Source organism: Otolemur garnettii, unplaced genomic scaffold, assembly GCF_000181295.1.
Source record: "Otolemur garnettii isolate 467f Iridium unplaced genomic scaffold, OtoGar3 scaffold00214, whole genome shotgun sequence".
Lineage (NCBI taxonomy): Eukaryota > Metazoa > Chordata > Mammalia > Primates > Galagidae > Otolemur > Otolemur garnettii.
In genome coordinates, this window is record NW_003852609.1 from 1,649,150 (window position 1) to 1,674,110 (window position 24,961).

The following is a 24,961-nucleotide window of genomic DNA, read 5'->3' on the forward strand; positions in this document are numbered from 1 at the left end:
ACTTGGGAGGTGGAGGCAGGAGACTCACTTGAGCCCAGGAGTTGGAGGTTGCTGTGAGCTGTGATGCCAGGGCACTCTACCCAGGGTGACTGCTTGAGGCTCTGTCTCAAAAAAAAAAAAAATTAGCTCTGAATTGTGCTACATACTACACATGTATATGTAACACATAGAAAAACAGAATACACTTCAGTTCTATTTTAGAAAATGTTTGAAAATTTAGATACTGATTTTAGAAACTGCAAACCTTAGGAGTTTAAGAAGCTTACAGTAAATCTTTTAGAGGGATACTTATTCAAAATCTTTGAATAAATATGATGGTTAAGTATGAAGCATGGAAGATCATACTGATAGATGCCCTAAAACATTTTGGAAGAAAGAGATGGGAGTTCCTTGAGCTGTGAAAAAGATGAATCAAAATTAGAGGACAATGGTGGGGATTGTTGGGAGATGGCTCTCGATGGGTCTCTAATGTTACTACATATATAGTGAGCATGGACACTAACTGTCCTTCTGGACTACCTATTCAAACATTCAATCACATTTCTGTGGCCAACAGACATGGAAGATAGAAATAGATTCTTCGTCTGGAGGAAAGGGCAGACATGCTTACTTCCCATATTTCCTATTATAAAATATTTAGGCTCAGGTTCTTCCCTTTCCCCTGTAATCCACTAGGATACAAGTGTCACCTGGCCTGTGGGAACTGGGGATCAGAGAACAGACATAAATGCTAACAGGCTACCACTATTTTTCTGAGTAATAAGTCATTCCTCTTCTCTGACCCCAAGAGTCTCATGTCTTCTACCAGCAGGCTAGCTTAGGGTGGTTTAACTTGTTAGATTGCAAGTAGGGTAAAATCTCAGACCTTTTACAGTTTGTGACAGGTATTATATGTTCTGAGGAGAGAGGAACAGTATGCATTGTGGCTCAGAGGCATAAGAATTCACATTTTATATGGGAAAGTGTAACTTTTTCTACCTTCAGAGCCAAAGGTATATGAAAGAGGGCATTTTAGGAGAAAATATAGTTGGGGACATAGATAGAACAAGGTTACAAAGAGACCTTATACACTAGATTTTATGTGGGAAAATTTTTAGTGGAGCAATGACATGGTAAAAGAAATGTTTTTAAGACAGGGTCTTGCTGTGTTGCCCAGGCTAGTGGGGTCATCATAGCTCACAGCAACCTCAAACTCGTGGGCTTAATTGATCCTCCTGCCTCAGCCTCCTGAGTAGCTGGGACTATAGGGACACAACACCATATCTGGCTAACTTTTCTATTTTTGTAGAACAGGGAATCTTTCTCTTGCTCAGGCTGCTCTCAAACTCCTGGCCTCAAGCCATCCTCCCACCTCAGCCACCCAAAGTATTAGGATCACAGGTCTGAGCCACTGTGCCCTGGCATGGCATGATAAATTTTGTATATTAGTTAAATTACCCTAGGAAATATTAATATGTAGATTGAAGGTTGGGGCACCCTTTGTGTAGGTGAGAAAAGACAAGCTGTATGGAGACAGTAGATTCAGCTAGAGGTAGTGAAGGGAGGAAGAAGGAATCCGAATGCCTCCTTGACCAATAAAATGAACAGTGATGTTGTTCACTGTGATCCAGTTTATAGGAGGGAAGAGAAGTTCTGGGAAGGAGGTAGTGAGACTGAATTACTTTTAAAATAGCTGAATTCAGGCTAAGGTGCCATAGGTTATCCACATAGAAATTTTTAATGGCCTGTACTGATCTGGAACCCAGGAAGGAGCTCCCATGGGAGGAAAATTCAAGGGCATCATCAGGGTATATGTGGTAGGTGCATTCTTGTGCAGCAGGCAACAGGATGGGCTTGAGAGTCAGATGCAACTGTCCATTCTCACTATGTGACAGGCAGTTGAAGGTCCCTAAGCCTCAGTTCCTTTGTTCACAGCAGTAGTCTTTAACTGATGAGGTGGTTATGAAGATTAAATGAGACCACACAGGCAAAGCAGCTGGCACTCAATAAAGGAAAACTGCTGGCATGGGCAGCCGCATTCTTAGAAGGTGGTTGTCCACACCAGATGATTAGGAGAGATTGTCTAAAAGAGCAAGTGGAATGAGGGAAGAGAAAGGAGTCAAGCAAGGGAAAAAAGGCCTTCAAAGAACATGAAAAGAAGCCACAAGAGGAGGAAGATGAAAACCAGAAGGGTTTCAAGAAGATAGGTGTTGGCGGTGCCTGCAGCCCAGGGTGCCGGTCACATACACCCAGGTTGATGGGTTCGAACCCAGCCTGTGCCAGCTAAACAGCAATGACAACTGCAACAAAAAATAGCTGAGCATTGTGGAGGGCGCCTGTAGTCCCAGCTACCTGGGAGGCTGAGGCAAGAGAATCGCTTGAGCTCAGGAGTTTGAGGTTGCTGTGAGCTATGAAGCCTGGTACTCTACTGAGGGTGACATAATGAGACTCTGTCTCAAAAAAAAAAAAAAAAAAAGAAGGAAGGTGTTGGTGTTGACAAATTCATCAGAGAGAACAGGGCAGTGAAGGGCTAAGCAGTCCCTGTTTAAATTTCACAACCTTGAGAACTTGGGCAACCTTAAGGGGACAATATCAGTCAATGCATAATGGAAATCAGGAGTGGATGGACAACAGGAGGTAGAGATACTAAGTGTGTACTTTACCTTGAAATTTGTGTAGGGAAGGAAGTCAGGGAAGACTTGTGTGCAGATGAAGTTAGAAGTCAAGGGACAATTTCTTTCTTTTTTTTTTTTAGGATGTGAGAGACCTCACCTCATTTGATCTTTAAAAATATTTGTGTGTGTGTGTGTGTGTGTGTGTGTGTGTGTTTTTAAGACAGGGTCTCAATCTGTTGCCCTTGGTAGAGTGCCATGTTATCATCATAGCTCATAGCAACCTCAAACTCCTGGGCTCAAGTGATCCTTTTGCCTCAATTTTTCTATTTTTTAGTAGCGACGGTCTCGCTCTTGCTCAAGCTGGTCTCGAACTCCTGAGCTTAAGCAATCTGCCTGCCTCAGCCTCCCAGAGTGAAAAATATTTGTTGAATGTCAGGTGCAATGGCTACTTGGGAGGCTGAGGGGGGAGGATTCCTGGGGCCCAGGAGTTCAAGTTCAAACCATGTCTCTAGAAAGAAAAAAAAAAAAGAAAGAAAAGGAAACAAAAGAAAAAATAATAATATTTACTGAGCCCCTACCTTAGTTAGGCACTGCACTAGGCACTGGGGTTATTTTTTCTCTCAAGATTTCCTTATTGGGGAGTCACCTGTAGTGAATTAGATTCTCTTTTAAAAATTCCTTGAAGTATATGTTAATGGACACAACACTGTTTAAAGCTGCCAGAGTGGCACCATCTTGCTTTCTATTCTGCTGAACTTCGTTGGCTCCATCGGGTTCATGTTTAATAGAAGGTTCTCCGTGGGATTGTTGTAACCTGTATTAACGAGTGTGAGAGTTGCGCCATCGCCAGGTTTTATATGTAACACAATTTTGAGAAAGTTCTTTCTAGGCAAAGCAGTTTATTTTAACTAATATCCATTTCTTCTTACATTTGCATTTCAGACTTTTAAGTTCTTCTGAAACAGTCACTCTTTGAAAATAGCTATTGCTTGACTTTGTTAAATTCTAATGTCTCTGGTTTTGTCCCCTAGGACTCTGCATCAGAAGTTTGTCAAATAGATTGCTGGGTCCAAAATAGAAAAAACAGTGGCAACATTTTGCTGAGTTTCCAGACCTCTCTCCCAAGATGGAACCGATTACATTCACAGCAAGGAAACACCCGTTTCCTAACGAGGTTTCTGTGGACTTCAGCCTTCAGCTTGTGGGCTTTTTGCCTGTGCACGCTCTGACCACCATGCCCATGCTGCCTTGGGTTGTGGCGGAGGTGCGAAGACGCAGCGGGCAGTCCTCCAGAAAGGAGCCTCTCCCCAAGCAAGTCCAGCTCTGTGTTTCACCCTCTGGGCTGAGATGTGAACCCGAGCCAGGGAAAAGTCAACAGTGGGATCCACTGAACTGTTCCAGCATCTTTGAGTGCAAGCCTCAGCACGTTCACAAACTGATTCACAACAGCCACGACCCAAGTTACTTTGCTTGTTTGATTAAGGAAGATGCTGTCCGTCGGCAGAATATCTGTTATGTGTTCAAAGCAGACGATCAAACAAAAGTAAGTTGAAGTGGTGACCAAAAAGACTGAGGTGTGGCTGGATAGTTTTTATTACCTGGGGGTTAGGAAATATATTTTAAGTGCACTGTAATGAATAAGGGGATAAAGTTGCAGTGATGCATTGATTATTTAGCTGAATTTTGAGGTTATGGTGATAGTTGATAGCTTTGTAGGACATTTGATAACATTGGAAATTACAAACTTACGAGTTCAAAACTTCAACAGAGAAATCACTAAATAAAAAGGATTCATTATTGTTCTTATTTAGATGAATGTCCTAAAGCAGTGCTTCTCAAACTGACGGACGTCTATGGAGCATCTGCTGATCTGGTTAGGATGAAATCCTGATTCAGTAGGTCTGGGTGGACCCCGACTGCGTTGCTATCAGGCAGTCAGGTGATGCCCAAGCTGAGCTTTTGCAGATTGCACTTTGAGTAGCAAAGTTCTAGATTGGTGATCTCCACATTTTTAATCCAATTAAGATAAATATAGTTACTTATAAACTGTATACAAACACTAATAGCCAGTTTTCCAAGGTATACTGTTCACTTAGTCAAAGGTCGTTGATAAGAACAGTAGATATGAAGCTAAGTTTTGATGCTATTGGTGGCTCTTTTGGGTTTTTTTCTTTTGCTGACTTCATGTCAGATCTGATTAGCTTGTTGTTTTAGCTCATGATGTAGCTGTGAAATATACGGGAGACAAGGTAAAGAGCTACTATTTTTGCCTTTGTGCTTGCTTGTTATAAGTGTTAGCTGTAGTTCTGTCTGGAACTGGTTTAAAGCTGTTTGTCCATTTTATGAGTATTAGTTTAGATAAAATTGAAAATATAATTCATATAGGCACTTTCTCAGTTGGGCTCACGGCCCCACAGCTAACCGCCGGGGCTGGAATCTCTCCATTGCTTTGGATTCCAAGCATACCTATGTGACTTGAGCTGTCTGCCACGTGTATAGAGTGAAGATGCCAATGTCAACCTTCATGGTCCATGCCAGTAAAGCCTAAGGCTTGCATATTTTTAAATCTAAAATATGAATAGAAATGCTGATATTAGTTTCCTGTAATCCTAGCACTTTGGGAGGTGGAGGCAGGAGAATCGCTTAAGGGCAAGGTTTGAGACCAGCCCAAGGAACATGGCAAAACTTTCTTTCATCTCTGCAAAAACATAGAAAAATTAACCATTGTGGTGGCCTTCATCTGTAGTCCCAGCTGCTTGGAAGGCTTAGGCAGGAGAATGGCTCAACCCTATGAGTTTGAGGTTGCTATGAGCTGTGATGCCATTGCACTATGGCCTGGGCAACAAAGAGATACTCTGTCTTAAAAAAAAAAAAATGCTAATACTTTCCCCCTGTACCTCATTAGTTATTTTGCATATTCTTCAGGGTCTAAGAACCTCGTTTAGCAATTAATGTTCTTGGGTGGGGCCTGTGGCTCAGTGGGTAGGGTGCTGGCCCCATATACGGAGGGTGGTGGGTTCAAATCCGGCCCCAGCCAAACTGCAACAAAAATATAGCCAGGCATTGTGGCAGGTGCCTGTAGTCCCAGCTACTCGGGAGGCTGAGGCAAGAGAATCGCCTAAGCCCAGGAGTTTGAGGTTGCTGTGAGCTGTGTGACACCATGGCACTCTACTGAGGGTGACAAAGTCAGACACTATGTCTAAAAAAAAAAGAAATTAATGTTCTTGGTACCAAGTAGATTTGTGGAGATGCACTTTTGTCTGTTCACTAGTTGATTCTTTATTCATTGATTCAGTGATTGATGTTGGAGGTACAGTTTGAGATGATGTTGGCAGTAGGAGGAGGGCAGAAACACAGTGGATAAGAAGACCCCAAGATCCATGCACAGGGCATGATGGAAACAGAGAATGGAGCCGTATAGACACCCAGAGTGCAGAGAAGACGTTTTAAAATAAGACTAATGTGGAGTTCAAAACCATCATTTCACTCACAGGATCCACTATCTTCGTAATATAAATAATTTAATGTTATTATCTATGCATCTGAAATGGGGATGATAGCATCAGGCCTGGAGGTTCAGAGGGTTCAGCTTCCTGGATTCCACCCTTATCTCTGCCACTCATAAACTAGGTGGCCTCAGGTGATTGAGTTTGTTTATCTGTAAAATGGGGGATAATTCTAGTGCTTATCTGATAAAGTTGCTGGAAAGATTAAATGAGGTAGCACTGGGTGGAAACTTAGTAAGCATTTATAGCCATAAAACATTTTCGTTCAAGAAAGTTTTCTTAGAATCTGATTATGTGCCAGTTTCATTTCAAGTCTTTTTTTTTTTTGGGCGGGGGGGATAGTTTCACTCCATCACCCTGAGTAGGGTGCTGTGGTGTCATAGCTCACAGCAACCAAAATCTCTTGGGCTCCAACAATCCTCTTGCTTCAGCCTCTCAAGTAGTTGGAACTATAGATGCCCACAATGCCTGGCTAGTTTTTCTATTTTTCTAGTAGAGACAGGGTCTCACTCTTACTCAGGCTGGTATCGAACTCCTAAGCATAAGCAATCCACCACCTTGGCCTCCCAGAGTGCTAGGATTACAGTTATGAGCCATCTCGCCCAGCCTTTGGTGTGTTTGTCATTGAGGTGGATAGGCAAGCTTGCTTATAGGCAAGCTTCCTTGCTTATAGGCAAGCAAAGGAAGGATGTGAATCCCACCGTTCCCAGCCTCATTTGAAGTCTTAAATAGAAAGTACCTAGATGAGTCTCCTCCGCTTTCAAAGATGAGATTCTGGCATCCTTAGGTAACATTTAAAAAACCAGACATTTACACAATTGCGTAGATAAACTTAATGGTTCTTAATTCTTTGGGAAAATTCCAGAGTGAAAATGTGAGGACTGAACAGACTATACCCCCAGACCAGTTCTGTAAAGTGAGAGGCTGAGTCTCCTTGGGGAGAGTTTTTGCCTGGAATAGTTCAGCACTTTATATATTCAACTCTTTCCTGATGCCTTTTACAGCCATCTGAGAGCAGGCCTCTGGTCAGTCATTCAAATAACTGACAGGAGAAGGAGATTTATAACTACACTCTGTAATTGAGACTTACAATCTTGCCCAAAGTAGAGAATCAGCCTCCCTCTATATTCTGAAAAGCTATGGTTGATATAGGAATTAATTTTAGGTTTATTTTTAGCTTGCATAACATTTTTACAAACACGAATTTTCATTACCCAGAGTGTAAAGTGCTGTAATCTTTTTCCTTTTGTAAAAGAGTAACTTGCAACATAACTACCTCAATCCATGAGGTAGTTTGTAGTTGTTGGAAACAGAATGATAAACCACATTGGCCGTGATTCTAACTGGTGTGGTATCTCTTGTGTCCTTGGGACACCACTGGCCCTGTATCTCATAGCAGAGGATTATTTGCTATAGAAGCATATTAGCATGTTAACCACTGTCGTCATTTCTCTCTACTACTTTTAACATTTGCACAGTGAAATAATTCTCCAGATTGAGGCCTCTTCTAAACAGATAAGGTCAGAATCAACTATGTTTGCCAGAGGCATTTACTGCCAAGGTCATAAGCACAGAACTACTGTTTAAGAGGAAACCTTTTGATCAGCACCTAAATTAATTTACTGAGGATTGTCCAGGAAGAAGAGGCATGTAAAGAAAAAATTTTACAAGCACACCATGAGACTATATTTCCCGTTATGTCTTGCACAGAATATAAGAGGACTTCAAAAAGTTTGTGGGACTATGGAATTAAAAAATAAAACTAAAATATATAAACTGTATTTCTCTACATAACCTCTATCAAGTTCAAGATACTTTTGTAAGCAATGGTACAATCCATCAGTCCATCCCTAAAGAACTGAGGGATCTAGAAATTTAACCATGTCAATGCAATCTTTTTTACATTATTCCTGAAGAAAAATGGCTGTCCTCTAAAGATTTTGTAAGATTAGGAAACAAAAAGAAGTCAGAGTAGCCAAATCAGGATGAGAAAATAGATGCCTAATGATTTTCCATCAAAAATCTTGCAAATTTGCATTTATTGGATTGAGAGGAATGAGCAGGAATATTGTCACTGTGGAGAAGGTATCTCTGGTGAAACTTTCTTAGGCATTTTTCTGCTAAAACTTTGGCTGACTTTCTCAAAACACTCTTGTAACAAGTAGATGTTATCATTCTTTGGCCCTCCAAAAAGTCGATAGCACCCAAAAAAACTATTGCTATGACGTTGCTGTTGACTGGTGTGCTTTCGCTTAGACAGGACCGTGTCCACCTCTTGGTAGCCATTGCTTTGTTTGTACTTTGTCTTCAGGATGGTAAAGCCGTGTTCCATCTCCTGTTATAATTCTTCGAAGAAATGCTTCAGGTTCTTGATCTCACTTAAAAAATTTTTTTCATTGTAAGCTCTGCTCTTGTCCAGCACCTGTCAAGTGAGAAGTTTGCTCAACTTTATCTTTTTTTTTTTAGCGACAGAGTCTCATTTTGACACGCTTGGTAGAGTACCATGGCGTCACAGCCACAGCTCACAACAATCTCCAGCTCTTGGGCTTAGGCAATTCTCTTGCCTTAGCCTTCCAAGTAGCTGGGACCATAGGCACCCACCACAACACCCGGCTATTTTTTGTTGCAGTTTGGCCGGGGCTGGGTTTGAACCCACCACCCTCAGTATATGGGGCCGGCATCCTACTCGCTGAGCCACAGGCACCACCCTTTTATTTTATTTTATTTTTTTATCAGAATTGTGTAAGCTGAACCAGTTCAGATGTTTATGCTGCTGGCTATTATTTGTACTTCTAATCATTGCTCTTCTTCAAGGAGGGCACAAACAAGATTAATTTTTTTAATTACCCAAATTATGATTTTTTATATTACCCAAATTGATGTAGATGATACGCCACCTTGGGCTTCATCTTTAACGTTGTCTTGTTCTGTCTTTTGGTATAATTGCCAAGTATTTTTGGTATTTATCATTCTTGAACTATATTGTGGTTTTTGAAACAGTATTCCCAACTCTAGTAAGAGTCTGATCTTCTGGAATGGTGTCTAGTCTGAACATAGTGTGGCTGTTTAATAACTGTGATGGGATAGTCGCCATTTGCAGCTTTTCCATTTGGCCTAAGAAACTCTGGTAATTGCTAGCCTGAATCCTCCTTCTCTCAAAGAGGAAATATTATTATTTCTTACTGAGAGTGAGCATTTGAGGGGAGAAGTGTGGGACAGGAGTATGAGGTCCGGTGGGGAGCAGTAGGGTGAAGCTGCAGTAGCTACGTGGGAAACACACACATAGAAGTCACTTTATTAAACGCTGCTGAGGATTTGGACCTCGTTAAGGTCCTTTGAGAGACTGAGAGTTTTCTCTTCTATGATTTTGGGCAACTACTCTGCATTTCTTGAAGGGGAAACTTATCTGAGAATGAACTGTGTGGGCTCCTTTACCACCAATTTTAAGGCTATGTGACTATTTCTAGATTTAAGTTTAGACCAATACCTGTTTCCTTTGTATGGAATACAAATATGTTTTCCATATTTCCAGTAAAGAAATTTCCAGTGCTTTTTTTTTTTTTTTTTTGCAATTTTTGGCCAGGGCTGGGTTTGAACCCACTACCTCCGGTATATATGGCCGACACCCTGCTCCTTTGAGCCATAGACGCTGCCCTGTATTCTGTTTTTTTTTGTTTGTTTTTTTTTGAGACAGAGTCTCACTCTGTTGCCCTGGGTAGAGTGCCGTGGCATCATCATTTCTTACAGCAACCTCAAACTCTTTGGCTCAAGTGATCCTCTTGCCTCAGCCTCTGGAGTAGCTGGGACTGCAGGTACCACCAGAACACTCAAGTACTTTTTCTACTTTTGTAGTGATAGGGATCTCGCTCTTGCGAGATGGTCTCGAACTCCTGAGCTCAAGGAATCCACCTGCTTTGGCCTCCCAGAGTGCTAGGCTTACTGGTGTTAGCTACGTTGACCACTCTGAACCAGTGCGTTCTTTCATGAGGTCCTGTAAGTACATCGTCTTTCCAGTAACTGCATGAGCCCCACCTCACTCAGCCTCCCTGTCTTGGCTACCTTGCATATTAAATTAGAAAATGGTCTATGGGTTATTTTCCTGTGACTAGCAGGATTAATACTTCCATCTCCCTATATTAAAAGCCAGAGTTGCTTTGGCTGAATTTTATTACTTAATTTTCAAAATTTGTGGAGAATTTTATTTTGATGGTAGCTTTGTGTTGATTTCCTTTTTACCCATCACTAATTTGGTTTAATAATTCACCATCTGCTTGAAATTTTAAGTTAGTGACTTAAAATATGCACCGCTTATTTCAGGATTTTCAATAGAGCCTGGCTTCAATTGCATCTCCTCCTTGGCTGTTATACTTGCTGGCTCATTACTTTCTTTCTTTACTGGAGTGAAAATCTAAGATTATAATACCGAGCTGGAGCATTTTATTCCCCAGGGAGATTATTCCGAAGAACAAAGTATTATTTTTCTGCTATTCTCATCTATTCCTTCTTCTGCATTTAGTCATCATAATTTCTCAATTTCAGACTTTCTTCTCTTTTTTACTGCCCAGGGAATGGTTGTGAGGCGGGGTTGTTAGCTATGTTTTGGAGGACTTTTTATCTATATGAAGTTCTCACTGGGCACCTTGAATCCCATTCTAGTTTATTAAGTAAAGTTCCATTTGGGGTCCCTCATGGTGCCTATGACTCAGTCCACAGTTGCAGGGGAAAGTGTATCCGTGTCAGCTTATCAACACTTGACTGCCTGTCACGCTAGACAGAAGTCAGTTGCTGGGTGCAGGGGTTGGCAGGAATTCTTTTTCATCTATAAAAAGAATGCCCGGGACTGCATGAACTCTGAAGTATTTGTTGGAAGGTTTGGGTTCATGACACCGGATTGATTACATAATTTATTTTTGACTTTGAAAAATGAGTCTGAGGGCTTCAGAAGCATCTACCTTGTGATAGATGCTTAGGTAATTTTTAAAGGTTTTATTTTCATATGCCTATTATTTTATATAGTTTTGGATTTTTTTTACCAAATGGTTTGAGTTTGAGAATGATTTTTAAAGATAAATCCATCCTTAAGAACAGACTTTACAACTCTCTTAAATCTGAAGATGACTTGTATCCTAAAGGGATTTATTTATAGCCTAGACCTTTACTGCCTAGTATAGTAACCAGTAGTCATCTGTGGCTGCTAGCACTCACAGTGTGGATAGCCTGAATGGAGATGTGCCGTAAGTATAAAAACAGTGGAAGATTTTGAAGACTTTGCCTGAAAAAAAAAAAAAAAGAATATAAGATATCTCGATAATTTTCTATAATGATTACACGTTGAAATGATAACATTTTGCATATATTGGGTTAAATAAATTGCATGACTAAAATTCACTGCACCTGTTTCATTTTTACCTTTTTAAATTGTGGCTACTGGGGAATTTTAAATTATATGTGGCTTTCATTCTTTCTTTTCTGCTCAGCTTTGGACTAGACTAGTTACCTAGGACAGTGGTCCCCAACCTTTTTGGCAGCAGGGACTAGTTTTAGGGAAGGCAGTTTTTCCACTGATAGGGGGCTGGGCAGGAGGAGGATGGATTTGGGATGGTTCAAGTGCATTACATTTATTGTGAACTTTATTTCTATTATTATTACATTACAATATGTAATGAAATAATTGTATAACTCACCATAATGCAGAATCAGCGGGAGCCCTGAGCTTGTTTTTCTGCAACTAGAGGGTCCCATCTGGGGTGAGGGAAGACAGTGACAGTGAAAGCCTGTTGCTGCTATAAAACCTGCCACCAGATGCAGCTTAACTGTCACTTGCCACTCACTGATAGGGTTTGATGTGAGTCTGTAAACATTTGATTTATTACGGTCTCTGTGCAGTCAGACCTCTCTGCTAATGACTGTCTGTATTTGCACACACTCCCCAGAGCCAGCATCACCACCTCAGGTGATCAGCATTAGATTCTCATGAAGAGCACGCAACCTAGATCCCCTCCATGTGTAGTTTACAGTAGGGTTCATATAGGAACCTACAGGAACATAGGGTTCCTATGAGGATCTGATGCCCCTGCCATCTGACAGGAGGTGAGGCGAGTGATGGGGAGTAAATACAGAAGAAGCTTTGCTTGCTGGCCACCACTCACCTCCTGCTGTGCAGCCCAGTTTCTAACCGGTCACAGCCCAGTACTGGTCTGTGGAATTGGGGACTGTAGCCCTAGGACGTATTTTTAGAAGCGACCTGAACTTCATCACAAAGTGACTACAGGTTCTTCCTGCCCCCTCCTTTTTTTGCTGTCTTCTATTTGTTAATGATAGAATTTTGCTCAGGGTTCTTCTATAAAGGTCACATTCAAAACTGTAGCCTGTTTTTAAGTCTAGATATATGTCATAGTGCACAAGAGCCTTGTGGGTCACTACCTGAGGAGAACTGAAGAAGATAAAGCACTTGTTTCTTTCTCTCTTCTCTTCTTATTTCCTCCCTTTGGATGCTCAGGTGTCTGCCCTACCTAAGCGTGGGGAGCTGGCCTGGCACTCGGACAGCCTCAGAAGGGGCTGGGTTGGGGTGGGACCTTGGAAGAAACTGGATGCAGAGCACACGAGGACAAAGGTGTATGTGAGTAAGGGCGCTGTCTCTGCTGGGAGTCGGTGTCTGGCCAAGCACCTGAAGAGCCTCACTGTGGCAGCTGATCCTCCAGGGACATTTTCCTGGCTGCTTTAGTTCTGACCATGTATTGGAAATAATCATTTCTTGTGATCAAGTAATGTAGGTATGTGAAATTTTACAGATTTGACAGTCATTCATTCAATGGAACACTACCGATACGTGGTGTACCTTGTTGGGTGCTGGGGTACAAAATCAATTAGGGTGGCCTGCTCAGTGCTCACACTTGTAATCCAAGCACTTTGGGAGACTGAGGCAGGAGGATGGGTTGAAGCTAGGAGTTTGAGACTAGCCTGAGCAGGAACAAGACTCCATCTCTATAAAAAATAGAAAAATTAGCCAAGTGTGGTGGTGAGTGCCTGTAGTTCCAGCTACTGGGGAGGTGGAGGCAGGAAGATCTCTTGAGCCCAGGAGTTTGAGGTTGCTGTGCGCTATGATGACACCACTGCACTCTAGCCTAGGAGACAGAGCAAGAACCTGCCTCGAAAAAAAAATTTAATTAAGGCATGATTGTGCCTTCAAGAAGCATAAAGGTGTTTTATATACCGAATATAGGTTCTGAATGCCACGTTGTCAATAGTTAGCAAACACCTGTAAGTTAGGAAGAGAAAATGTAGGCGAACAGGAGGAGGCCTAATGTAATAAGTCACTTCGGTTATTTGAAAAGCTGCCATGTGCAAAAAGCAAGAGACAAATTATGAATTGGTCCAGAGGGCAAAACTGGGAACAATAGAATTTTGTAGAGAGACAGATTTTTGGCTCACCCAAACAATTACAGCCATGTAACTAAATGGGTTATGATAAGCAGTGGATATGGATGGATCTTGTCTCAGGACTCTGGCGAGTCATCACCTTCCTATTTCTATACTTTCCACTATGAAGAATATTCAAGCAGACAAAAGGGTGAGGCCAGATTTTATAGGGCTTTGTATGCCGTGCTAAGGGAATTGGATATTCTCCTTAGAGATAAGGTTGCTGCTATGGTTTGAATGCATCCCCTCCAAAATTTATGTCCTGAAACTTAATAACCAATGCGATAGATTGGTTCAGATTTGAGAGAGTTGAAAAGTCTGTTCTTAACCCCAAAGGTGGGGCCTTTAAGAAGTGATTAGGTCATGAGGGCTCCTCCCTCATGAATGAGCCATATTAAAGAGTCTTCACCCACTGGGCCCTTTCTTCATCCATATTCCTCTGTAAGGACACCGCTACAAAGCACTGGGCCCTCAGCAGACACCAGTGCTGTCTGAGCTTTGGACTTCCCAGCCTCTAGACTCCAGAACCATGAGAAATAGATTTCTGTTCATTTTGTTTTTTTGAAACAGAGTCTCACTCTGTGCCCTGGGTAGAGTACCGTGGCATCATAGCTCATAGCAACCTTAAACTCTTGGACTTAACCAGCCCTCTTGCCTCAGCCTCCAAGTAGTTGGGACTACAGGCATGTGCCACAATGCCCACCAGTACTTTTGTTTTTGTTTTTGGTTTCTTTTAATATTTTTAAGAGTCGGGATCTCGCTCTTGCTCAGGCTCATGTCAGACTCCTGAGCTCAAGCAGTCCACCCACCTTGGCTTCCCAGAGTGCGAGAATTACAGGCGTGAGCCACTGTGCCAGGTCTAGATTTCTGTTATTTTATATTCACCCAGTCTCAGGTATTTTGTGATAGCTGCACAAACAGAATAAGACAGATGTCATTAAAGGCATTCATCAGAGAAGTAAAATGACTGGATATGATTTTAGGTTTTGGAGTGAAGGAAGGAATAGAGGAATTGGAGACAAATGAGAGACACCAGTTAGGAGGCTAGTGCAGCAGTTGTTATGGAAACTCAAGAAGTATCTCAGTCCATAATTATGAGTGGCTTGTTCTTCCTGTGCTGATGTCTTCTGATGACTTCCCTGCCCAATATCCAGAGGGGTTCTAATAGTCTACCTGCTGCTCTCCAATGGGAGAAAACGTCCATCTGATCCTGACTTCCTGTCTCACTGCTTGTTCTTTTAAAAATTATATCCTGATATCTGCCATCTTAATAAAGAAAAAAACAAAACCTTCCCCTGGCTTAATACTGGCTTAATTTTCTGCTCTTTCGTTCTAGAGTTGTTCTGGACAACTTCACCGGTATGCTCCTGCTTTCTCCTCAGTTACCAGCTGGGCTTTTCTCCTTGTCCTTTCATTAACCAGCTGTTATGTCACCAACCAGCTCCTGCTTGCGAGGCACACGGTCCCTTCTCTGCATTCCCCTGACTCTGTCTGCTTTGGGATGGTTGACAGGACAGTTTCTTCCAGCTTGAAACATTCTTCATTTTTGGCCTTTGGAAACCACACCTTGCTGTTTTCCTTTGAACTTCAATGGTAGTTTCTTCCCAGTCTCCTCTGGTTCTATCTCTTCTTCTCATCTCTGATTTTTATGAACCCCCTTCACTTCCCAGATGAGCTCATCCAGTTTTACAATATTAACTACCTCCTATCTCATGGTCACACCCAAATGTTAATTGATTGCTTCAGACTCTCTGATGAGCTTCATACTTGTCTATCCAACTACTAACTTGACTTTTCTACTGGTTTGCGAACTAGACCCCTCACATGCAATGTGGCCAAGATAGAACCTCGGATGCTACTCCCCACCAACCCATAGCTTTCTCAGTCTTCTCTAGCTCTTAAGTGGCAATGACAGTTCAGTAGCCAAACTTCTAGGAGTCGTTTTTTATTTCTCTCTTTCCATTACCCCTTCGTCCAAATCATTCAAGACCCATTGCAAATCTATCCCTTCGGTGACTCCATTGCTAAGCTGAGTCTCCAAGTCTCCCTCTTCACTCCTGACTGTTTTCCCTGTTTCTGTTCTTGCCTCTTCTCTCCACCATCCCTCCAGAGCCATCTTTTAAAAACCTATCAAATAATGTCACTCCCTGCTCAAAACTTCTCTGGAAACTTTCCCCTGGACTCAGACTAAAATCTTGTATCTTTTTTTTTTTTTTTTTTTTTTTTTTTTTTTGAGACAGAGCCTCAAGCTGTCCTCCTGGGCAGAGTGCCGTGGCATTACAGCTCACAACAACCTCCAACTCCTGGGCTCAAGCGAGTCTCCTGCCTCTGCCTCCCAAGTAGCTGGGACCACAGGCGCCCGCCACAACGCCCGGCTATTTTTTGGTTGCAGCCATCATTGTTGTTTGGCGGGTCCGGGCTGGGGATTGGAACCCGCCACCTTAGGTGTACGTGGCTGGCGCCTTAGCCGGTTGAGCTATAGGCGCCGAGCCAAAAATCTTGTATTTTTGCTGGCCCTCCATGTGGACCTCATCTTCCACAATGTTGCCAGTGTTCTCTGGGCTCCAGCCCTCCTGCTGTTCATGTGCATCAAACGTGAGCAGTGCATCCTTCACATGGAGTCTCGCATTTGCATTTGCCTTCACACTGCTGCTTCCCTAGATCATGATGGACTCATTTCACCCTCTGGCCACCTAGTCAAAAGTCCCATACCAATCACTATCTCTTTACCCAATTTTAGTGCCTTCTAGTACCACTATCTGAAATGCTTTTGTTCGTTCACATGCCTCTTTTTTTCACCATCTACCCACCTGCCTAAGCTCCTGCCTGTTTTGTTTGCTGGTAAACCCTGGCACCCCAAACAGTGTGTGGCACATAGTAGGTACTTCATGAATGAATGAATTTTACATTTTTGTTTTCTTTCTTGAGGATGAGGGTTCTGCACAGAAACAGAACAAATAGGACATATAAGGTATTGGCTCACATGATTATGGAGGCTGAGCAGTCCCATGATCTGCCATGGTCAAGCCGGAGACCCAGGTCAGCCGGCCCCAGGTCAACTGGTGATGTCATTTGAGAGCCTAAGAGACCAGGAACACTGAAGGAAGAAGATGAGTGTCCCAGCTCAAGCACTCAAGTAGGGAAGAAATTGAACCTTGCTCTGTCTTTCTCTTCTATTCAGGTGCTCAGGGTATTAGGTGATGCCCAACCCTGGGGAGGGCCATTTGCTTTACTCAGCCCACTGACACTAATCTTTTCTAGAAACACCCTCACAGACACCCAGAAATCCTGTCTAAATAGCTATCTGAGGCTGGGTGCACTAGCTCGTGCCTCTAGTTCCAACACTTTCAGAGGCCGAAGTGAGAGGATTGCTTGAGCCCGGGACTTGTGGCTGCAACGAGGTGGGATTGTACCACTGCACCCCAGCCCGGGCAACAGAGGCAACAGAGTGAGATCTCGTCTGTGAACAAACAAACAAAGAAAGTAAGTTGTGTGAGTACTATTTGTGGAAATGAAGGAAGTCTATGTGGTATGGCCGTCCACAAGAGGCAGAAAAGAAAGAGAAATAGGAATGGCGGGAGGCAGGACAGGACGAGAGCCAGCATTCACAGGGGCAGGGAACTGGATGGCCTGGGAACTCCCAGGAACCCCTAGAGAGTTTGGGATGAATGCTGGGTTTCTCTTTCCCCATGAGAAGGATTTTGATCCAATTTTTAAATCTCCCAGATGACAGAACAGCCCCTGCAGCTATCTGGACTATATATGGATGTACTATGATTTAGCCAGTCTGTGATCACGATCATTTAGATTTTTCCCATTTCCCCCTTTTTATTCTAATTTTCTCAGCAATAAAAATCTTGCATCTGCATCACATCTGTTTCTAAGCAGACACGGTCAATTCATACAGATTAATAACAAGAAGGCTCCCCCTCTTGAGAACATTAGACTAGGAATATTTTGAAGGTGATCTCCTTAGTAGCCAGCATGGCTTAGAGCCCAGAGTTGCCCTGTGCTACTTCCATGATAGGTTAAATTTCAAGCCAGAGATTACATTTTAATTATAATGGCATGCTGTAGTCAGATCCACAGCTTAAAAAAAAAAAACAACTAGAGACAGATTTTACAAGGAGGAGGATAAATGCCTCATTTTTGCAATTTTCATTCTCAAAGCTTGATTTATAAAACTTGGATTTTTGAAATCTGTTCTTGACGTTTCTTCTTCCACGATATTACAGGTTGTCTCAGGCTGTTCATGATAAAGGGGGCAACCACCACTGACTTTTACAATGAAAAAAAGAAAAAGAAAGCATCGGGGTTTTTTTTTTGTTTTTTCTTTTTGTCTTTTTTGAGACAGTCTCAAGCTGTTGCCCTGGGTAAAGTGCTGTGGTGTCATAACTCACAGCAAGCTCCAACTTTTGGGCTCAAGTGATCCTCTTCCCTCAGTTTTTCTATTTTTAGTAGAGACAGGGTCTTGCTTTTGCTCAGGGTGATCTTGAACTCATGAGCTCAAGCTATCCACCCACCTCCACCTCCCAGAGGGCTAGGATCACAGGGATGAGCCACTGTGCCTGGCCAAAGTGTTGTTTTATATCTGAAAGTTGTGTATAACACTTGTGTTTTATGAAGAAAATAAAATTATGCTAATTAAGATTATAGGTTTTTCTTTTTTGGCTTACATGTTTAATTTTATTTATTTATTTATTTTTTGGAGACAAAGTCTCACTCTATTGCCTAGGCTAGAAGGCTGGAGTGCTATGGCATCAGCCTAGCTTACAGCAACCTCAGACTTCTAGGCTCAAGATAGCCTTTTGCTGCAGTCTCCTGTGTAGCTGGGCCTATAGGCGCCTGGCACAACCCCCAGCTCGTTTTTCTATTTTCAGTAGAGATGGAGTCTCGCTCTTGTTCAGGCTACTTTTGAAGTCCTGAGCTCAAGCAATTCTCCTGCTTCAGCCTCCTAGAGTGCTAGGATTACAGGCGTGAGGCATCTTGCCCAGCCCTGGCTTATATATTTTAAATAATGAATAAACCAGTGTCACTCTGGCATTTTCTTTGTAAGGCTAGCCTTTCAATTTTTGTTCAGTCTCCAAAACCAGACATGCAAGCATATAGTTCACCTATCAGCTAATTACAAATGATGCTATGATTTTAGAAATACACATATGCTATTTTTGAAATTTCTTATTGTATTTCCAGTACATATAACATTTTTTTAAAAAGTTACTTAGCACAATTCAACATAATTTCTGAGCATTGCTGAACACATTTTCCTTTAAGGTGTTAGAAGATATTCTACTTTCTTTAATACACTGTGAACAATAGGCAGAAAAACTGCAAAAAAAAAAGGATTCCTGCCTGGCGACTTGATGACCTATGACCCCCCTTTTTTATTAACCTGGAAATGTGCATCTTGGAAATGAAAAGTAAAAGAAATAACCCAGAGAATTTTAGATTATAGATTTAAGTTTGATCACACAGTTGCTATGCAGTTAACTACTGGGAAAAGCACAACTACTCCTATTTAAGACTCATAATGTGATGACTGGTTAAAAATGCATGTACATATTTCTCAAAATAAATAACATGAATGCAGAATCTGCAGTATCATCTGTTTCACAGTTTAGATATAGGCACTTCCCCTTCATCTAACTCTATCAGTGCTGAGCAATCACATTAAATAATCTATACTGACAGTGAAATGCTAGCAAATTATTCTCATCTCAAGTAGAATGTTCTTATTTAGCTTCTCTATAGCTTGTGAGAAGTGGTTTAGTTTAGTAAACATTAACTGGGTATCTAGGTCCCTGGCAGGGTGATGGGCATAGCGGGTACAAAATTCAACAGGGAGCCAGGTCCTGGCGGACCTCAGAGTAGGGGGATCACAGTGGAGGGTGGGAATCGGGAGGACAGTCACAGACAGGTGCTTCGGTATCATCTGGGAAGAGGTAATGATCTGGAGTCATGCGCAGGGCACAAGGTAAGCCCTCCTTTCCAGGGGGTTCTGAGACGCCATCTGGAGATGATGTGTGAGCTCAGTCTTCCAGAAGGAGTGAGAACCAGGGGAAGAGACAGAGCACAGAGCCAGTGAGAGGTGGCAGTGCGGAAGGAGGAGGGTGCGTGAATGAGCAGGTTTCTGGCCTTCCTGACTGCCTGGGGTGGGCACTGGGGAGAAGTAGGAGCAGACGTGGGCAGAGGAGCTGATGACTTCCCTTTTAGACTTGTGGGGTGTTGGAGTCATTTGAGGGACATGCACTGGGCTGAAGCTCAGAGGGGTGGTCAGAGCTGGAGATATGTACATGGCAGTCACAACTGTGAGAGCAGTTGGCAACAAGCAAGGCGGGGACATTGGGGAGCATGAGGGTTTTAGGAGGTACAAAGAGAAAGGGAACCCCTAAAAAGAACATTAAGGTAGGAGGAGACTCAGGGCAGTATTGTCATGGGAGCCAAGGCATTAGGGAGTTTTAAGAATGGTACAAAGGACAGCAGTGTCCAGAGTAGTAACCAACCTTCCTTCCTTCCTTCCTCCTTTCCTTCCTTCCTCCCTTCCTTCCTTCCTTCCTTCCTTCCTTCCTCTTTCCCTTTCTTTCATCTCACTTTGTCATCATTGGTAGAGTGCTATGCTGTCATAGCTCACAGCAAGCTCCAACTCCTGGGGTCAAGTGATTCTCTTGCCTCAGTCTCCCAAGTAGCTGGGATTACAGGTGCCTGCCACAAAACCAGGCTGTTTTTTTAGAGATGAGGTCTCACTCTTGCTCAGACTGGTCTCGAACCCATGAGCTCAGGCAATCCAGCTGCCTCTGCCTCCCAGATTGCTAGAATTATAGGTGTGAGCCACCATGCCCAATGACTCTATTTTAGTCTCTAAATTTGTTGTCTTACAAGGGGAATCATGTATTTGTTCTTTTGTGTCTGGCTAATTTCACTTAGCATAGTGTTTTTGAGGCTTTATGTTATAGTGTGTATCAGAATTTTATTCCCTGGTAAGGCTGAATCATATTCTGTTCTATGCACACACCTCATATCTGCACATCTGTTAGTGGACATGTGGATTGTTTTCACCTTTTGGCTACTGTGAATATGCTGCTATGAGCGTGAGTGTACAAATATCTGCCCATTTCCTTACTTTCAGTTCTTTTGGGCATAATACCCAGCTAGTGGTGAGCTGTGATGACACCATTGCATGGTAGCTTGGGCAACAAGCTTTTCCTGTCTCAAAAAAAGGAAAAAGTACACTCTCGTAGGCCAAAGCGGGGGGATTGCCAGAGCTCAGGAGTTTGAGACCAGCCTGAGCAAGATAGAAAAATTAGCCAGGTGTTACGTTGGGAGCCTGTAGTTGTAGCTACTTGGGAGGCTGAGGCAGGAGGATCACTGAAACCAAAGGGTTTGAACTTGCTCTGAGCTGTGATGCCATAGCACTCTACCTAGGGCAAAAGAGTGAGACTGTCTTCAATAAATAAATAGGAAAAAGTAGAAAAAGGCACCCCTTCTTTCTGTGGGAGGAGGTGGCCTGGTTCCACATCTTGGCCAGTGGAATAGTGGTGGGTTTATTCTTCATTTGCTTCCTTGGCCAGCTGCCCTTGTTCAGGGAACAACATGTAACACTGTATGTCATGATCCTGGCTCAGCTGTTTTGAGGCTTGCCATCTTCTATAGATGTTCTAGATCCAGGTGAAGCACCCCAGTTCTAGGTGAGCTCTGCGATGTGGCCCTCTGTTCAACATGTATTTATCGAGCTCTCCTGTCCGAACCTGGTCTCCATGGAGAGATGTCTGAACCTGGACATCAGTCCCATCTTCTTCTTGGCCACTGCCACCAACTCTATTACAGAGTCTAGAACTTTAAAAACAGTCCTTTAAATATCAGCTAAATTTATTGAACGTAGCTTTGTTTACAGATGCTTGAAATATCACTATGTAATTATTAGCAGCGATTCAGACTAACACAGACAGCTAATGGAGGCAATAGCAGATGAGCTGGATCTTCCAAGTTACGGTCCCACTTAAAACTCTCTCTCCATTTCTTCTTTTTTCATTTGAAGCTAAAGTCTACTCTCCTACAAAGACGAATTCTATTTCTTCTTTGGGTCTTAGTTCTTAAACTCACCAGGCCTGCATGGTTTCAAGCCTTTCTCACTCGTAAGGGCTCCCTAGAGTCTCTCACCTGTATCTATGGCTGCTTAACCCACCATTTTCTTTGGTCTGGAGAGCCTAGATCCATGATTCTAGATGAGGCATCCCTGGGTTTGCTTTACCAGAGTGGTGTTTTTATAAAACCACAAACAGCCATTATATTGTCTTGGAAGTGGTGGATGAATTTTGCATGTTAGAAACAATCATTGTGCCATTATGCAAATGACATGCAATTTTGTGGAACTATTTGATGCAGAGTGAAGCTGAGCAGTTTAAATACAAATCCTTATGCTTTTGTTTGGTTACAGCATTTTCAAAAGTGTAATTAGGCAGAAATTCAGGTCAGTATTGTCCCTAAACAACCACACTAAGGGCTGGTGAATGTCATTGAAAGCATGGAGTCTAGAACCACTAGGTTGGGACCTTGGGAGAGGTGCTGTATCTCTGTGTTTAGTTTCCTCATCTGTAAAGTGGGGTAATGATTAAATGAGTTAGTACGTGGAAAGTGGTAAGAATGGACCTAGGATATAGTGGGAACTACTAGCTTATAAATATTAGCTTTGCATGAAAAATAAGATGCCAATCTTCTGGAAGTCAGATAAAATTTCGGCATATATGCATTTTATAATGTGGGATTACATTTTTTAACGCTTGGACCAAGCTAATTGTGATTAAGTCCAACAAGTGACAGATACCAAATGTTTAAATGTTTTAAAACAGTGTAGTGTTTGTTTAGTTTTGCAAATTTTTGGTAACTGAATTGTCATAAGTTTTCCCTCTTACACAGGATATGTTTGATATCAGAGTCAAGGTAAACACAATAAATAGAACCTTAGGTTTTCTTTCTCTTACATCTGATTGGTGAGTCCCTTTTTCTGTTATAGTTTTCCTAATCTCTGTGGCGAGATCCTCTGTTCTGTTTTGCTTCTTGTGCAGCTTGTTTGGACTCGACTTTCTCTCCTACTCTGTAAGGCAGCCAGCCCTTACAGCGGGTATACTTTTGAAAATTTGGATCTGGATTTTGCAGCTTGTCTGCTTACAATAAACAGCCAAACTGTGCCAATTTTCTGCCAGCCCCTTTTTGGCAGAGGAATGACAACTGGCTGTTCAGCGGGTGGCTAGAAGTTTAGAGAAAATACGTATATAATAAATCCAACTTCAAGCTATTCCAATCTTTTCTATTGTAGAAATGGATGCCATTTCTACATTTGAAAAATTTATGATGGCTGTTTAATTTCCCTTTTCAGACCATACTATTAATAGTTAATTTAGACAAGTAACTTCTTGAAATCCAAGGTCATAGGAACAAACCACCAGCAGAGTTTTCTGAATCGCTGTGGATTCTCCTTGCAAGGTCTCTGGGCTGGGCTTGGGTGAGGAAACAACTTCTTTCTGGACTGTTAGTCTGAACCCATCATTGCCCCCCTTTACTGGGCTTTAAATTCGTCATGACTAAATTGTAAGATGGTTCACTATAAAATTGCATTCAGTAATTTGTATCTTCTTAGTCTCTTTTTGGTGATTTTGTGGTGGCTAGTGGTATCTGTACTTAAGGGAAGGCAGAATGGCCTTTTCTTTTTATGTATCTAGTCTAGCATTTGTCTATTCATCTATCAGCCCAGCTCTTTTTTTTTTTTTTTTTGAGACAGAGCCTCAAGCTTTCCCCCTGGGTAGAGTGCCATGGCATTACAGCTCACAGCAACCCTCAACTCCTGGGCTCAAGCGAGTCTCTTGCCTCCGCCTCCCAAGTAGCTGGGACCACAGGCGCCCGCCACAACGCCCAGCTATTTTTTGGTTGCAGCCGTCATTGTTGTTTGGCAGGTCCGGGCTGGGGATTCGAACCTGCCACCTTAGGTGTACGTGGCTGGCACCTTAGCCGGTTGAGCTATAGGCGCCGAGCCTCAGCCCAGCTCTTGAACCAAAACGATCATAGCCTGTTTGTAAGTATACATAAAATACAAACATCTTCTAAAGCAGCAGTTCTCAACCTGTGGGTCGCGACCCCTTTGGGGATCTCCTGCATATCCAATATTTCCATTATGATTCATAACAGTAGCAAAATTACAGTTTTGAAGTAGCAAAAAAAATAATTTTATGGTTGGGAGTCACCACACATGAGGAACTGTATTAAAGTGTTGCGGCATTAGGAAGGTTGAGAACCACTGTTCTAAGGGTTACAAGTGGGGTGACAGAAGATAGAAACACCAGGATAAGGTGGTAATATTAACTTAGAATTGAAAGTTAAAGTGTAATACCATGTAGCATTACACCAGTGGTTCCAACATTTACTATCCACTGTATTCTCTGCAGGGTATTTGTTAAAAATGCAAGTTCCTTAGCCTCGCCCTAGGCAACTCTGACACCTATATTGTTAACTTGTGTCACCTAGTGATTCTGATGTAGGTGGTTGTGGCTCACACTTTAGAAGCGCTGACCTATTTACTTGTTGCAGATGGGTAAATTTGGCTCCAAGTTTTCTGATAGTTAACGTGAAAAGGGAAGGCCGATTTTTCATGGTGTGTGAGAGATAACATCTTTGGCATATGCTATCAGTGAAGACTTACATCAACTTGTATGGGAATTCAGACGGGAAATATCTTCCTAGCATGAGATATATCAATGAACTCATTGTAGATAATTAGACGGCCTTAACTGACCTTTCAGGGGAGAATGCTAATCCATTTTAGAGAGAAGGAAAAGGAAGAAAAAAAGGCGGAAAAGATGAGAATATATGCAAAAGGCAAGAGAGTGAGAATGAAAAATGAACATGGCCACCACTTTGGACAGTGGTTTGCTACTATCTACAAAGGTAAATGCACTCCAACCCTATAACCCAGGGTTCCACTCCTAAGAATATATCAAGTGGGATCTGTGCACACTAATGGCAGAAGACAGGAATGGGAAGTTGAAAGGGGCATGGTTTGTAGTAACCAAAAACTGGAAACAACCCCAATGCCCATCAACAGTACAATGGACAAATCGTGGAACACGATGGAAAATTTAACAGCAATTGAAACAAACGACACTTATGTGCAAAAATTTGAGTGAATTTTAAAACTGTAATGCTGCTCATAGGAAACCAGGTGGGAGGAAGTACACACTGCATGCCTCCATGTATCTCAATTCCAAAATGGGTAGAAAGAGAACCGGCTTATTGTCCAGGAATGCTAACTCAGAAGCTGGGAGTCACTGCCTTCCTGAGGAAGGGTGGGATCGGGCACAGGAGCGTCTCTGGATAGAGACGGTCATCCATTTCTTGGACAATAGTTATCCATGTGTCTATTTTTTTTTTTTTTTTTTTTTTTGAGACAGAGCC

The 24,961-nt window shown here is 42.3% G+C and overlaps 1 protein-coding gene across 1 annotated transcript in view; it reads left to right on the top strand.

Moving 5' to 3' along the window:
• Positions 1 to 24,961, top strand: part of TBC1D1 (TBC1 domain family member 1) — a 235,778-nt gene that overhangs the window by 15,774 nt on the left and 195,043 nt on the right. Inside the window, exon 2 of the mRNA XM_012812647.2 lies at positions 3,626 to 4,137. Coding sequence (XP_012668101.1) covers positions 3,721 to 4,137 — 417 coding nt within the window. The 5' untranslated portion in view covers positions 3,626 to 3,720. The remainder of the gene's footprint in view (positions 1 to 3,625; positions 4,138 to 24,961) is intronic.